This window comes from Enhydra lutris, unplaced genomic scaffold (genome assembly GCF_002288905.1).
Source record: "Enhydra lutris kenyoni isolate GAN:26980312 unplaced genomic scaffold, ASM228890v2 scaffoldscaffold30, whole genome shotgun sequence".
NCBI classification, from domain to species: domain Eukaryota; kingdom Metazoa; phylum Chordata; class Mammalia; order Carnivora; family Mustelidae; genus Enhydra; species Enhydra lutris.
In genome coordinates, this window is record NW_019154114.1 from 16639631 (window position 1) to 16652157 (window position 12527).

Below are 12527 nucleotides of genomic sequence, written 5' to 3' on the forward strand. Positions count from 1 at the left end.
ATGTAACTTGGAGGACCCAGGTGAAAATTATGTGGGGCACCTTGTTTAAAAAAAATGATGAAGACTTTAAGGTGATGCTAGCTGAGAATTAAAACAAGCCTGAGGCCTTTCAGAAGCACAGGGCCCTATGTGGGTACACAGCTGGCACACCCATGGTGCCACCCAGCCTGATGCCCTCCCCCAACCAATTAAATCAGTGTCTACCTGCAAAGGCTCAGCTGACCCTGCAATCAGGGGGCTGCTACTGTTGCTCTCCTTTTGCTAGGAACGTCAGCTGTAAAGAGAATCCTACTGGGGGGCCAGGTCTCAGTATATTCAAAAGTTCCCCAGGTGGTGCTAATGTTCTGTTAGAATGCAGAAACCGTGAGACGTACGCCAGTCTCTTTCCAAATCATACCAACTGAGCCCTCTTCTCAACATCTGGACTTAAATATGTATAAAATTGTCTGCTGGGCATCCCACCTCACTTTGTCAAAGCCTGACCTCATGACCTTTTCCCTTATTGCCGGTCTGCAAATGAGCTTTAACGCTGGTACACCCCACAGCTCAGATGCTGGTAACGCCATCTAGTCCATCAGTTATGCCAGCAGCCGGGGTTGGGGAGGCACTGAGACCAGCAGCTTACACTCAGTTCCTGAATCCTATGGGTCCCAAGTCCTTCAGTTCTATCTCCTAGATCTTTATCATCCCAGTCCCTTTCTGTCATCACCAGGCTGCCGTGCCTAGTGCAGGCCCTCACTTTCCACCTGGGGCCCCTCAATAGCTTTCCTCTCCCATTAACTTTCCGAATGGACAGTAATCTTTACAATGTGCACCTTACAATGTCACCCACCTCCTAAAAACCCTTGGGCATACAGACCCTCTATGTCTTGGGGTCCTCCTATGAGCCAGGCCTGTGGTAGTTGTTTTGCTTTGTCTCACTGAATGGTTCAGTGGTTCTCTGTCCGGTACCAAATAAAATCTGAACATATTCACAAGGATTTGAAGGCTTTCAGGATAATGGCTCTGGCCAAACCCTTAATTTGCAATACCTGATGGTCCCCTCAGTAAATTCTGATGGGTTTCCAGAACAGAATGTGCTAAATGTACCATAACTTTGCAGATTCATGTCCTCTTACCCAAATTTCCCTCTTGCCTCTACTCCCTTTTTCTAAGACTCTTGACTTTGTCTAGCTGCAGACTCTACTCCCGCGGGAGACCTGGCACAAACATAACATCTCTTCCATGACCTTTCTGGTGACCCAGGTTACATCCTTCACTTCCTCTTCTGGACACTCACTTGTTAGGTCCCGCACACACCTGTACTGCTGCGTTATTATAACCATCTGGACATCTCCCACGCCTCACCACTTGTTTCCTTGAGAACGAGTTCCATGTTCCCATTAGGATTCTCCCAGGTGCCAGCAGCTAACCCAATTCGAAATTGCTAATGTATAAAAGAATGAATATGCTTAACTGAAAAGACCTGTTGGCTTCAGGCATGTCTGGATCCTTAAGCAATGTCATCTGTCATCGTCTCTGCTTCTTGGCTCTGCTTTCTCCCTTGTTGGCTTGATGCTTATCCCTCTTATGAATGTGACTTCATGGTGTCTAACTCAGGAGATATTTGATACAGACCTCTCTAGTGAGGCCCAGAGGGTCAGTATTGACCATATTCCATATTGTGTGATAAAGCAATGGGTTCTAGATATGGAAATACCATGCCAGCGTCTAGGGATGAAGGGCTGTGGTGAGTACACTTTCCAGTGAGTAAGTCCGTGCTGCTTTGTGGTCAGAATTCTGGAGAGCAATTCTTTTTTTTTTTTTTTTAAGATTTTACATATTAATTTGAGAGACAGAACATGAGAAGGGAGAGGTCAAAGGGAGAAGCAGACTCCCTACTGAGCAGGGAGCCGGATGTGGGACTCCGTCCCAGGACTCTAGGATCATGACCTGAGCCGAAGGCAGTTGCTTAACCAACTGAGCCACCAGGCACCCTGAGAGCAATCCTCTTCTGAGACAGAGTTGCCAATACAACTTCTACCTGTTTTCCTTGAGGTTGTCTCAACCTCAACCTCTCAAGTCTAAGAGAAAAGGAAGCTGTTAAACAGGGGAGTTTAGGGGCACCTGGGTGGCTCAGTGGGTTAAGCCTCTGCCTTCGGCTAGGGTCATGATCTCAGGGTCCTGGGATCGAGCCCCGAATCGGGCTCTCTGCTCAGTGGAGAGCCTGCGTCCCCCTCTCTCTCCCCGCCTGCCTCTCTGCCTCCTTGTGATCTCTGTCTGTCAAATAAATAAATAAAAAATCTTTCAAAAAAAACAAAACAAAACAGGGGAGTTTAAAAATCACCAAGAAGGAGGTTTCCTAAAGTATGCTTTGGGACCTGTAGATGAATGACAAAACCTCACTGTGTCCTGTAAGAGGGTTAGCCCTGCCCTGTGTCTCTAAGCCCTACACACTATTACATAAGTATTTACATATTTTTAATAACTCATTAATATTATTTTTAAACTTATAAGCCCCCATAGGTATAGTGAGCTTATTGACCAGCTTAAAATTCTGTGGGCAGGAGTTGGCAAACTATGGACCTGTTTTATTATTATTATTATTTTAACATTTTACTTGGAAAGAACTGTCAATTCACAGGAAGTTGCAAATAAATGTACAGAGAGTTCCTGTGCTTGCTTTGCCGAGTCTCCCTCAATGTTAACTTCTTGCCTAACTACGGTACGTTATCAAAACCAGGAAACTGGCATTGGTATAATCCATGGGGCTTATTTAGAATTTGCAGCTCTATATACAAATGTGTGTGTGTGTGTGTGTGTGTGTGTGTGTAGCTTTGTGCAAAAACACCACAATCAGGGGCGCCTGGGTGGCTCAGTGGGTTAAAGCCTCTGCCTTCAGCTCAGGTCATGATCCCAGGGTCCTGGGATCGAGCCCCGCATCGGGCTCTCTGCTCTGCAGGGAGCCTGCTTCCTCCTCTCTCTGCCTGCCTCTCTGCCTACTTGTGATCTCTGTCTGCCAAATAAATAAATAAAATCTTAAAAAAAAAAAAAAACAAAAAAACACCACAATCAAAACACAGAACTGTTCCATCATCACCAAGCTCTCTCATGTTACATTTTTATTTTTGCTTATTATTAATATTATTTGAGAGAGAGTGAGCATGCCAGCAGGTGGTGGGGACTAGGGAGGAGGGCCAAAGGGAGAGAGAGAGAGAGAGAGAGAGAGAGAATTCTAAGCAGGTTCCACACCCTGGGAAGCCTACGGTGGGACTCGATCTCAAGACCCTGAGATCTCCACCCTAAAGCTGAAATCAAGAGTCTGATGCTCAACCCACTGAGCCACCCAGGCGCCTTGGTTTTTACATTTTTAAATGCTTAAAACAGTCAGAAGAAGAATATTATTTTGGCAAGTGCAAATTAGATGGAATTCAAATGTCAATGTCCATAAATCAAGGTTTCCTGGAGTCCCACTCCCATTTTCCTTCACGTATGACAGCTGGCGGCAGGGTTGAAACAGGAGTGCTTGCAACTAAAATATTCACTCTCTGGCCTTTCCTAGAACAAGTTTCTCACCCCCATTCTAGTGCACCCTCAGGCTGCTCCTGCGTGTTGCCTGTCAGAGGTGTGCATCAGGCCGAGGGAATTAAAACCATCCCTCGGAGGGGCTAGCCCAGGCCTCCTCTGCGCCCATCACCATCCTCCCGACAGCTGGCGAGCTCTTCCTACGAGCTCGCCGTTCTCTCACTTAGTGCTCCCAGTCATTACCGCGCGTCAGTGTCGGACCCCCGGCTCAGGTGCGTGAGAAGTGCAGTTTTAGCTTCCACAACTCAGCTCTGTTTCTATTTTGAGCCATCTTTCTGCCACACGATGAGCATCTTTCAGTTTGAGCTTCATCTCATTTCCCCAGGGTAGCCTCTAAGGTCCTGGGGACGGGACATTTCATCTTCGATCACCAGTGCTTCTGGCTGGTGCCTGCAGGGATGCCCAGTGCTCTGTCCAGTCCTTGTGCAGTCTGGCTGCCACCTACCTCCTTGAGGCCATCAGGGGCTGGACCTCCTGCCGTCTGTGGGTCTGTTAGCACCGAGGCTCTTCTGGCTTCGGTCCACACCGCAGGCTCTCACACTGGAGCAGACATGTTCTGTCACACACTGAGATTCAACAGCAATTTCTGGTCACCAGCTTCTGATCTGACAGGTCTGAAGTGGGGTTCTAGGATGTGCCTTTTCTTTTTTTTCAATTTTGAGAAAGAGACAGAAAGAGAGAGAGAGAGCATACCTGCAAGAGGGAGGGGGAGGGGCAGACAGAGAGGGAGAGAGAGAATCTTCTTCTTCTTTTTTTTTTTTAAAGATTATTTATTTATTTATTTATTTGACAGACAGATCAGAAGTAGGCAGAGCAGCAGGAAGAGATAGAGGGGGAAGCAGGCTCCCCGCTAAGCAGAGAGCCCGATGTGGGACTCGATCCTAGGACCCTCAGATCATGACCTGAGCCTAAGGCAGAGGCTTTAACCCACTGAGCCACCCAGGCGCCTTAAGCAGGCTCCACGAATCTTAAGCAGTCTCCACGACCGGGACGGAGCCCAAATCAGGGTTCCATCTCACAACCCTGAGCTCACCACCTGAGCCAAAACCAAGAGTCGGATGTTTCACTGACTGAGCTGCCCAGGTGCCCCTGAAATTTGCATTTCTAAGTTCCCACTGATGCTGCTGGTTCTGAACCACATCTTGAGAATCATTATTCTAAACCATGTGGAGGCTCAGGGGTCTCAGAGAATCTGCTTCAGATCTGCCCAACTAAACATACCCCAGATTCTGTCCCCTCCATTGGGTAAAGAGGACCCAGGGCCCTCCCCTCTGCTACAGATCCTGCCCCCTGAAAAATATCTGGAGATCTTGAATGACCTCTTTCCCTGCCTGTTAGGGCCATGGTTCCCAAGCTTGCTTGTACATTGGAACCAACTGAGGAATTTTTTGTTTTTAAAGACTTTATTTATTTATTTGGCAGAGAGAGAGAGGGAGGGTGGGAACACAAGCAGGGGAAGCTAGAGAGGGAGAAGGAGCCTCCCCGCTAAGCAGGGAGCCTATTGTGGGACTCATCCCAGGATGCTGAATCATGACCTGAGCTGAAGGCAGACACTTAATGACTGAGCCACCCAGGCGTCCCACACTCAGGGAATTTTTAAATTCCATGCCAAGGTCACTTCTCTCCCCTACCCCAGGATTTCTGATCTAATTGGTTGGGATGTGGCTGGGCATTGGGGGGTCAGGGTGAGGCATTAAAAAGCCCCCCAGGTGATTCTAACATGTAGTCAAGGCTGGAAACCACTTCTTGTGGACGGAGGCTCTCCAGGTATGGTCCAGAACTGCAGCAACAGCGTCACCTGGGAACCTGGTAGAAATGTAGATTCTCAGGCGCCATCCCAGACACCCTAAATGAGAATCTCTGGAGGTGGGGCCCAGCCATCCATTTGAACAAGACTTCCTGGTGATTCCGATCCAATCAGCAGGATTAGGCTAGTTGGAGAAAGGACTAGGGCTCAGGGACTCTGCCATCTCCTGAGTTCTTGGCACCTCTCTAGTTTTCCTGGATTAAGGGATCTTTTCTAGCCTAGGGATAAGGCACATATATCATGCTGCATGGCCTCAAGATATTAGACCGCCTCTGCACGGTCCTTTGAGGAGAAACAGGACACAGGCTCTTATTACTCTTCCCCTTGCTGGGTCCTCTGGCCCCAGATACCGCAAATATCTAGCTGTATCTAGGAAAGTGCTTTAAGGAAAAGAAAATACGTACCAAAACCCATCACTGAATATTTCAAATTTACTCTCCACACATTGCCTCAGAGTAAGTAGTTTTAGGTATCCAAGGAGATTAAGGTCCAAGAGTTTGAGTGGTCTGCCTAGATCCTAAATCTCAAAGGGGCCCTTAAGACTCCAGAGTGTCAAGTGTTAAAAGTCCTCCTATTCTTTGGCATGACTGGACATCAAAGTCATTCCTTTCTGTCCTCAGGACTGTGGGCTCTGGTCAACAACGCTGGCATCCTCGGCTTGCCAGCCGACGGCGAGCTCATTCCCATGACCGGGTACAAAAAATGCATGGCTGTGAACTTCTTCGGGGCTGTGGAGGTCACGAAGGCATTTTTGCCTCTTCTAAGGAAATCCAAGGGCAGGCTGGTGAACATCAGTAGCATGGCAGGTGAGTTGGCCTTTCCCCACAAGGTTGTGTGATGCCTGTTGTGCAAGACGAGGCTCGTGGCATTCTTTGTGGGCCAAACAAGAAAGCAGGACACGCTCCTGCAGGGCTGGGTCAAGCTTAGTCAAATTGTCTGTTTACCATTGATCTTAATACAATAAAACCTTGCTTTCAGATCCTTTCATGTACAAACTATTACCTCTTAACTTATCTATTCATTCCTGGGGATTTGGGGTTTTACATATCTTCATAGCATATAAGCTTCCTAGATTTGGACAGGAAATCCCTCATAGAGTTACTGATAATCTGTTTTCAACCCTCTCTGAACTGGGCACACTCTGTTGTTCCCTGTGAGATGAGTAAGCAAATGTCCGCACCATTGGCACCACCAGAGCTCCGTGTCTTGGCTGGTTAGAGCTTTCCTAGAGCTTTCCCTAAGATCCTTCCCATCATTTGCAATCTCAAGGCAGTTGGGTCATGTGTGATACTAGATGACTCATCTTTTTCCATTTCAAAGAACAGAGAGTCAACAACTTGAGTCCAGGGTTTAACGATCTGCCTTCCATTAACAATGTCCAGGTAGGCCGTATCACATCCTTTCTTCTAGGACAGGTTTTATTTTCCAGCTGGGGTTCCTCAGATCCCGACTCAGGTTTGGAAATGTCCATGGAGTTGTGTTTCAGGATGCTGCATGGATGAAAGGGAAACCAAAGGGGTGGGGAGTGGACTCCAGGATCCTGCCTTTGCATAGAGGAACCCTGGTCTTCTCTGTTTCATCAGTTGGTTCCGAAGAGTATTTTCTTTTCTTTCTTTCTTTCTTTTTTTTTTTTTTTAATTCTATTTATTTATTTGACAGAGAGACATCACAAGCAGGCAGAGAGAGAATGGGGGAGGCAGGCTCCCTGCCGAGCAGAGAGCCAAATGCAGGACTCAATCCCAGGACCCAGAGATCAGGACCTGAGCCGAAGGCAGAGGCTTAACCCACTGAGCCACCCAGGCGCCCCTTTTCTTTCTTTCTTTCTTTCTTTCTTTTTTTTAATTTCTATTTACTTTAATTTTGACAGAGAGAGATCATGAGTAGGCAGAGAGAGAGGGGGGTGGGAAGCAGGCTCTCTGCTGAGCAGAGAGCCGAATGCGGGGCTCAATCCCAGGACCCTGAGATCATGACCCGAGCTGAAGGCAGAGGCCCAACCCACTGAGCTACCCAGGCTCCCCTTTCTTTCTTTCTTTTTTTTTTTTAACGAGGCACCTGATAGTTGTTTTATTTTGTTTCATTGTTTTTTGAGGGGATATTCTTTGAGTTAAGGGCAATTATCATTATGTGCCGTGTTCCCTTTCCTGGCTTTCACTCAGGAACTTCCTTGAACTTAGCTGCTGTGTGAGTGTGTGTCGCTAAGTTGTTGGTTGGCCTGAAGAGGAAGGAAGCAGGGAAGGAAAAGAGGAAGGGAGGAAGAGAAGGAGAATGGGGATAGAGAAGTCTAAGGTGGTTAAGAGCGATGAGTATTGTGTTTTAACTTGTATGAGGACCCGGAGGTATTTCCAATTTCTTGCCACCTGCGCAAGCAAACAAATTCTGGAAAAACACATTTGCAAAATTTCACTCTTATCTTTCTTCTGAACTCCACCTTCAGATTTTTACCTCTGTGAATACCTCACCTTTCTCAGTGCCCTGGCACAGACTGGTGCTTCTGAAAATGTCTCCCGTGTTCCTTGCCTCACTCATTCAACAAATATTTACTGAAATAATTGATCATTGCCTGCTTCTTGACACAAGGACAAGAAAGTTTTTCTCTCTCTTTTTTAAAGATTTTATTTATTTACTCGACAGAGAGAGAGGGAGCACAAACAGGGGAGCTACACCAGGGGTAGGGAGAGGCAGGCTTCTGGCTGAGCAGGGAGCCTGATGCAGGGCTTGATTCCAGGACCCCAGGATCATGACCTGAGCCAAAGGCAGAGACGATTAACTGACTGAGCCACCCAGGTGGCCCGGTTTTTCTGTTTTCTCTCTTTGTTCTCAACTTGGAGCAGCTCATTCAGAAGATTTTACTTGACTTATCACCTAGTATGCACACTATCTGCTATGGACCTGGTGTCTGGCATACACGAAGCTCAATGAAGAAATGAAGAAATGCAAGTGCGAGAATTAATAAAACATGGATAAATGAATGAAGGAGTGAAAAATTAATAGTGCCGAGGATGCCCATTCATACATCTGCAACTTGGCTTCTAAAGCTCTTTCCTTTATTCTTTTTCTTTCTTTTTTTTTTAATTTTTAAAAGATTTTATCTATGTATTCAGAAAGGGAGAGAGTTTGCCTGCTTGTGTGAGTGGGGCGGGGGGCAGAGGAAAAGGAGAAAGAGAATCCCAAGGAGACTCCCCGCTGAGCATGAAGCCCACTGCAGGGCTCCGTCCCAGGACCCAAGATCATGATCTGAGCTGAAATCAAGAGTTGGATGCTCAGCCGACTGAGTCACCCAGGCGCCCCTCTAAAACTTTCTGAGCCAAGACTCAGTATGCTTCTCATGTATTTCTACTGGAGGGAAACAGGAGTGTTAAAATAAATCACATACCTTCCCTCTTATTCTCACCGTGGATGTGCAAATTCTTTACATCCAGCCTTACTATTTCCATTCCACCATCTCACCATCATCAGTCAGTCGACATGTCTGAAACTGGAGTTGTTATCAGCACGTCAAAGCTGGCTCCCCTTCTTTCAGTTCTCCTCCTCGGCTGTTGAATTACAGAGCTTTGAGCCTTCTTAGATTTGTTTCTCCCTCTGCCTTTCCCTCCTTTCTCCCACCCAGTCAGTCACCAAGATGTATGCAGTCTTCCTTTATCATACCCAGTTTTAAATGCTTATGACCCAAAGAAACTCCAGAAGTAAGTTCATTTGTAGGACTCGGAAGCCACCTAAGGTATGTTCTAAAGTTGTTAAAGCAGTAGCAAGAAGTCAGGACAGATGGGAAGCATGTGCACCTGACAGAGCAGGTGTTTGTAAAAAGATAGGAGCAAAACTCTTAAATGGTGCTTACAGTTTCCTTCCGTGATGAGGAGCAGAGAAATTCAGCAGAAAACAAAATAAGGGAATCCCTAGCACTTGTCTGACAAGAATTTTGCAAAACAATGGAAAGGATTTTGAGCAGGGCATAAGGAGCTGGAGTGTAACACAGGATCAGGGAAGATCAAAGCATGTATGAACGACAGTATATGAGCAACCGATCCGTAGAAATTAGCGTCCAATTTAATGCCAACTTGATAGATCTCTTGGCAAATTTGATACAATGGTGATTTTGGGAAACGTGCTTGTCTGGGAATTCATCCCTGGTGTTTTTCTCATTTTGAAGTAGGAGTCATGGAGAAAGAGAGATAGGCAATCAGTCACTACTAAGTTTCCTCTAAAGGAGCTCATGGTAGCCCTGACCCATCAGGTTGTCTTGAGCCTGGTACCCCTACCACCCTCCGCATGACAAGAATTTCAGTGGGGTAGATCTATCATGGAAGTTTGCATCAGCCAGGAGAAGCTGAGCGGGAATTGGCCATTCTGTTCCAGTTATCCATTGCTGCATAACAAATAACCCCAAATAAAGTGTCTCAGGCTGGTGGGAGTCGGTAGGTAACCAGTTTGCTAGACAGTATAGTGGTTCCTCAGATCCATGCACATGCTAATTCCTGGAACCTGGAATATGTGACCTTACCTGGCAAAGGGGGCCTTGCCGCTATGATCGAGTTAAGGAGCTAGAAATGGAAAGATTATCCTGCCGTATCTAGATGGTTCCAATACAAGAGTCCTTACAAGACGGAGGCAAGAGCGTCAGAGTCAATGAGAGATTGGAAGACCGGGAAACAGACCCAGACCCAAGGAATGCAGGCAACTTACAGAAGCAGAAAAAGTCAGGGGAACTGATTTTCGCTTGGAGACCCCAGAAGGAACGCAGTCCTAACGCAACCTTGATTTTAGCCCAGTGAAACCTCTGACCTTCAGAACCATAAGATAATACATTTTTATTGTTTAAGCCACTAAGTTTGTGGTGATTTGCCATAACAGCAGTAGGAAAGTAATACCTTCCGGCCCATCCCAGTTTCTTTAAAGGTAGATGGAGGTACATCTACCCCTCTTCCCTGCCTTCCCCACAGTAGTGGGGTTGGGGAGATGGTGGTGGAGGGGGAGACTGTAGGGATGACCTTCCTTTCTAATACCCAGCATGGGCTATCATGTCAAAACTCACTGTGCCCCCAGCCTTCCAAGCACTCCTGGAGGATATCTTTTGGCAGTTTGAACTCCCAGACAGACATCCTTCCTAGTAAGGCTGGGAAAATTATTTGTAATAAATAAATAAATGAAATTAATATATCATATATCACAGATAACATATATAATATATAATAATATAAAATAAATATAAATAAATAAATAAAAATTTGAAAATAAATTTAAAAATTAATGTTTTTTAAAAAATTTCAACTTTATTTTGCCAACGTGTTCAATTCCAATATTACAGTAGAAATGCCTGAAGAACTGGCAAACTGTGATTCAGCTCTGGCACCAATACACCAACTTCTGCTGCAGCGATAAGTACATGCTTTACAATCCTAATCTGGGTCTTTCTCTATCAAAGTTTGATGAAATCTGATGAATAACTTACCATACGCACCTAATTTCCTATTGCAAACATTTTACTTTCTTGAAACCTTAACACACTTATGCAACCCAGGGCCTCATGGACAGCTTCTTCTCCTCACCCTTGTTAGCGTGTGAAATCCACACTTAGCACTTTCTTGCACTCCCCCAAAAGCAAAACCATCGTCAGATTGGCTCAGATCTTCAGCATTGATTTTTATTAAAGACTTTGGGCACCTGTCAGAACGGCTAAAATCAACAACACGAGAAACAACAGGTGTTGGCGAGGATGCGGAGAAAGGGGAACCCTCCTGCACTGTTGGTGGGAACGCAAGCTGCTGCGGCCGCTGTGGAAACAGTACGGACGTTCTTTCAAAAGTTAAAAACAGGGGATGCCTGGGTGGCTCAGTCCATTAAGTGTCTGCCTTGGGCTCAGGTCATGATCCCAGGGTCCTGGGATTGAGTCTCGCATCAGGCTCCTTGCTCAGCCGGGAGCCTGCTTCTCCCTCTGCCTGCTCTGCCTGCCGCTCACCCTGCTTCTGCATGCCGCTTTCTCTCTGAGAAATAAATATATAAAATATTAAAAAAAAAAAAAGTTAAAAACAGAACTACCCTACAATCCAGCAATGGCACTACTAAGTATTTACCCGAAGGATACAAAAATAAAGATTCGAAGGGATGTATGCACCCCGATGTTTATAGCAGAATTACCAACAATAGCCAAACTATGGAAAGAGCCCAAGTGTCCATTAACTGATGAATGGATAAAGAAGACGTGGTATATGTAGACAATGGACTATTACTTAGCCATCAAAATATGAAATCTTGCCATTTGCAATGATACGGATAGCGCTAGAGCGTATTATGCTAACTGAAATGAGTAAGTCAGAGGAAGACAAATACCATATGTTTCACTCATATGTGGAATTTAAGAAACAGATGAATATATGGGATGGAGGGTGGAAAAGGGAGACAGAAACAAGCCATAAGAGACTCTTAAAAATAAAAAAATTTTAAAAAAGAGAGACTCTTAAAAATAGAGAACAAACAGGGTTGAGGGAGGGAGGTGGGCGTAGGGGGTGGGCTGGATGGGTGTTAGGTATTAAGGAGGGCACTTATTGTGATGAGCTCTGGGTTTTGTATGGAAGTGATGAATCACTGAATTCTACTCCTGAAACCCAGATTGCACGGTATGGGAGCTAACTAAAATTTAAATTAGAAAAAAATTTTTTGCAAAGATTGAAGAAAGGGTTATATCCTATACCACAAACTCATTTTGTATTTATTTATTTATTTATTTATTTAGGGCAAAAAGGTGATTTTATTCAGGACTGTGGGCAGAAAGAGCTACTGCCCCCACAAAACTCATTTTATTTTATGTTTTTAAAAGATTTTGATTATTTATTCGACAGAGATCACAAGTAGGCAGAGAGAGAGGAGGAAGCAGGCTCCCCACTAAGCAGAGAGCCCGATGCGGGGCTTGATCCCAGGACCCTGAGATCGCGACCTGAGCCAAAGGCAGAGGCTTAACCCACTGAGCCACCCAAGTGCCCCACAAAACTCATTTTAATGCAAACCCTTTTAGATGCTTCTTTTCTCCTCCCCAAGATCTTCAGCTGCTAACCCCCTCTCCTTTGGTTGCGTTTCCCCCTCCTCCTGCTGGCTCCATAATCTTTCCTCCTTCATCTTTTTAAGGCCCATCTGTCTTATAAGAATATATTACAACTCCATTCCT

At 45.6% G+C, this 12527-nt stretch overlaps 1 protein-coding gene across 1 annotated transcript in view; it reads left to right on the forward strand.

Moving 5' to 3' along the window:
• The window catches only part of LOC111152983 (hydroxysteroid 17-beta dehydrogenase 2), a 70740-nt gene that overhangs the window by 41323 nt on the left and 16890 nt on the right, over nt 1-12527 (forward strand). The window contains exon 3 of the mRNA XM_022511766.1: nt 5992-6177. Coding sequence (XP_022367474.1) covers nt 5992-6177 — 186 coding nt within the window. The remainder of the gene's footprint in view (nt 1-5991; nt 6178-12527) is intronic.